A 4,591-nucleotide genomic window follows, 5' to 3' on the forward strand; every position below is an offset into this window, starting at 1 on the left:
TTATCTATCTATCTATATATATATATATATATATATCTGTCTGTCTATCTGTCTCTCTCTCTCTCTCTCTCTCTCTCTTTATATATATATGTGCATGTATGCATATATGTATGTAATTATATGTATCTATGTATATATGTATTTATATGTGGGTGTGCATATGACACACACACACGCACACACACACACACACACACGCACAAACACAGAGGCACACACGTACGCATGCACTCACACACATTTATAGATTTGAGGCAACATATTTATGCTGTGGTTATTGATCCGTTACAATTAAATGTGTTAAATGTGGCTGATAGCAATGTCACAAAATGACGAGATATCGATATGATATCAACATAGCATATCAGAAGATAGTTTACTTGTTACTGGGTCAGTGTTTAACTATATAGACAAATGAGTTGGCAATCGGTAGACAGACATTTAGACAAATAGATAATGAGGCAGATGTGTTCGTATAGTTCAATGCCTGAAACAAGTAACAGAATTCAAAGATATAGACACAGACACAGACACCAGACACATAAATTAATAGATGTAGATAGATAGATAGATAGATAGATAGATAGATAGATAGATAGATAGATAGATAGATAGATACGATTATCATCAACCGGTTTAAGGATAAACGACAAGAATATTATTGATAGAAATAAATAGAGTTAGAAATAAATAGATTGCACAACATAACTAAACTATTCAACAGAATATGAAAGTAAAAGGTAAAATTGAAGCGAAGTAAATTTCGTAAAAACTGATTGTAGCCTATGTCTTGTTGCTTAAACTGCTAATGGTCAAACGTAAGCACTTTCGTATTAAAAATTGAATATAAGACGTGTTAATTTTACATGTTTACCTATTGATAATGAACAGAACCGAACAGTCGAACAGTATCATGTTTTTTTTTAAATATGATATATATATATATATATACATGTGTGTGTGTGTGTGTGTGTGTGTGTGTGTGACAATTATTTGGTAACCATAATAAAACTCAATGGCCAGATAACTGAAGAGATGGTGATGCATGTATGTATGTATGTAAACAGATTCGTATGTTTTGTTTTATGTATGTATTCTCATGCATATACTTGCATATGATCATATATATATTTAAATAAACTTCTGGAAAGTTTTACAGATTTTTACAGTTCCATTGATGGATCGGATTTGTAATCTTCGAATTAGCTTTGTCCATTCTCGTTTGAGAAACCTAATTTTTCAAGATTGGTATTTAGGCAGTGTGTTACATATCTCAGGGCTCCAATAATTACCTGAACTTGTAATCTGGATAGTGTAACTTCAGATTTCTCAATAGTTCAGAATAGGTGTTCTCTTTTACACTGATCTTCTACTTTATGTTAACATTCACTGTGTAACTAATTTCACAACTGTACACAGTTTCTCTTCCTTATCCCAAATCATTATATCAGGCTTGTTTTGCTTACATTTTATTGAGGTCGTCACTGGTACATTCCACAAGCATTCCATTGGATCATTCCATTATTATGGCTAGAGCTTCTATTATATATATATATATATATATATACATACACACACAGTAGAAATACTAAACATTTAAACCAGCTGAGTGGACTGGAGCGAGGTGAGATTATTGTCTTATTGAAGTGCCCAACGCATCGCTCAGAAATCAAACACAGGACCTTACGGTCATCAGCTGAGTATCCTAACCACTAAGTCACGCACTTCGACTTAAACATATGCTCGCGCACATATGAATGCACGAACACACACAAACACACACATACACACATATGCACACACCCAAACTCACACACACGTACACACACAAACACGCACACGCACACACACACACACACACGCACACACATACACACACACACACAGCTTCTTAATAAAATCCGTGTCGAGAATGCCGCATTTAATCACATTTACGTAGGTAGCTAAAATCCGTGTTGACATTATCTATTTTATTCATGTTCCTCTGTTGAAATATTTCTCTGGTGATTTCATTTTCGCAGCCATTCTTCCTTAACCTGACTTGATGTTGGCGTTAGTGAGACTCTAAATACCTTTTGCTTCCCTTGTCGATCATTTCATGACAGAATTTAGCCAAAGCCATCGCACTTGTAACACCTGTCATGATGTTGGCGTTAAACTCTGCGTACATTCATTTTTTTGTCCCCGGGCGGAGCATTTTATGACAGGAAATAGCAAAAGCATCGCAGCTGTGGAACTGTGGCGTATCACTTACGTGAATAACTAAACCAAAAGTCAAGCCAGACTCACACACACACAAACACACACACGAACACAAAAACACTCATACATATACAGACATCACATTCGTACATACTTACATACATACATTCATACGTACATACACTACGTAAATACGAATGTTGAGAAATTAGGCTTCTCAAAACGAGAAAGGAGAAAGCTAATTCGAAGACAACAGATCCAATCCATCACTGGAACTGTAAAAATCTGTAAAAATTTCCAGACGTTTATCCTTTAAATATATACGTAGGATGTGAACGGTGCTTACCAGTGCTATTTTCTTTATGTTATATACATTTGTAAATCCTGGTCTCTTGGTTATGCATTCGTCTAAATGTTTTTTTAATCGTACCTAATGCTTGTGTCGTGGAAGCATTATGTTGCTTGTAAATATTAGCATGTACAGATGGATATATGGACAATTGCATGCATAGGTAATTATTCAATTTACGTACTTCCTGTGTAATTGGTGTGTTTTCGAGGGTTCCGCGTGCTGGTTTCGATCTCTTGCGTATATCACATTGAGATATCGCGCATTTAAGAAAGAAACTACACTGTACTTAACAAAAATCTGTCCAATTTTTTATTCCTTTGCTTTAACAGAACTTTTCCCACAGTTGTATCACAAAGTTTTCCTTCCATTGATGTTATTGGATTAAATTTGTTTTGGGGAGAGAGCTTCTTAGTATACGTCCATCTTCTTCTTGTTCTTGTTCTTCTTCTTCTTCTTGTCATTATTAACCATATTATCACTAATTACCCCCCCCCCAAAAAAAAAACCTTAGCTAAGATTTGCGAGATTTGTCTGAGACAAAAATCATATTTGTATTTTAAAATATAACAAACAACAAATGGCATTATTATATGAATTGACACTTCTCTTACCTTTCCAAGGCTTTTTATTCCGCGAATCAGAACGAAGAATATTACCATCCAAGATAGTAGCAAACACAGAGCTAATTCCCATTGTATTGTTCCATAATGGTGCACACCCGAACTCATACTTAATACACGGTTGCTGAAATAGAACCCAAAAATACTTGTATGTACCTAATTTTAACTTTTGCTCTTTTGGTTGTTTCGGACATTGGACAACGGCTTAGTCGAACAAATCAACACTAGTGCTTATTCTATCGGTCACTTTTGTCAAACCACTAAGTGATGGGGAGGTGAATTTGCTAACAGCAGTTGTCAAATATGTATGTGTATATATATATATATATATATATATACCACAACCATCATTTACTTAGTCAGCTAGTCAGCTTGTTTTTTTGTTTCTGTGGCCACTGGGAATGCAGTGGAATACAAACTGGTCCATTTGAAACCAACTACCAACAGCCTTATTATTCAATTGCATCATATACACGAATGAAAACTGTAAAACGTAAATAAAATGAGAAATTCTGTTCTTCTTTCATTTTTACAAGCAAAATGGAAGTTGAAGTACTTTGCTAGTCTAAAATGAGGAAAGTGTGGAATCTGGTCCACTTTTACAGTCTGCTATTATCTTCAGTGACGCACCGACTGATCTTAAGTTTCGCACTATAATAGTCATGACGTTTTGTTTTCGCTCAATCCGCAGCTCCGAAAAACAAGACATAGACCATGAATAACAGTTGTTGTTTTGAATATTCCTGATCTGCTTTGACAGTCTTAGCTTTGTCGCAAACATAACTACATTTGTAACGATGTATTATTGGTATATAAAGAGCTTATCTCTCTTATGGCCTTTCTCTCTCTCTCTCTCTATCTCTCTCTCTCTCTCTCTCTCTCTCTCTCTCTCTCTCTATCTCTCTCTCTCTCTCTCTCTCTCTCACTGTCACTCTCCCTTCTTTTTCCCATTCTCTCTTTCTCTTCGTCTATCAAAATACTTACTAGAAATATTCTTCACTTGGGCTGTTTAGATCTGTCATGTTTAACATCTGCTTCAAGTCTGTTATATTCCCAGTCCAGCTGCCGATTACATTATCGTACAACTCTCTGGCGTTCGCTGCAAATTAGATAATTTATTATTATCAGTATTATTATCATTATTATTATTATTATTATTATTATTATTATTATTATTATTATTATTATTATTATTATTATTATTATTATTATTATTATTATTATCTTATGTTTGACTTTTGCTTTGCATTTGTACAAGTTGGATCCAAGTCTCACCCAGAGACCTCAGAGACCTTATTATTATTATTAATATTATTGTTATTATTATTATTAAAATTATTATTATTATTATTATTATTATTATTATTATTATTATTATTATTATTATTATTATTATTATTACTATTATTATTATTAG

At 33.8% G+C, this 4,591-nt stretch overlaps 1 protein-coding gene across 1 annotated transcript in view; it reads right to left on the reverse strand.

Moving 5' to 3' along the window:
• The window catches only part of LOC106869938 (sodium- and chloride-dependent glycine transporter 1), an 89,950-nt gene that overhangs the window by 43,572 nt on the left and 41,787 nt on the right, over positions 1-4,591 (reverse strand). The window contains exons 5-6 of the mRNA XM_014915875.1: positions 4,159-4,273; positions 3,166-3,298 (exon numbers count right to left, since the gene is read on the reverse strand). Of these exons, the coding sequence (XP_014771361.1) occupies positions 3,166-3,298; positions 4,159-4,273 (248 nt within the window). The remainder of the gene's footprint in view (positions 1-3,165; positions 3,299-4,158; positions 4,274-4,591) is intronic.

This window comes from Octopus bimaculoides, chromosome 10 (assembly GCF_001194135.2).
Source record: "Octopus bimaculoides isolate UCB-OBI-ISO-001 chromosome 10, ASM119413v2, whole genome shotgun sequence".
NCBI classification, from domain to species: domain Eukaryota; kingdom Metazoa; phylum Mollusca; class Cephalopoda; order Octopoda; family Octopodidae; genus Octopus; species Octopus bimaculoides.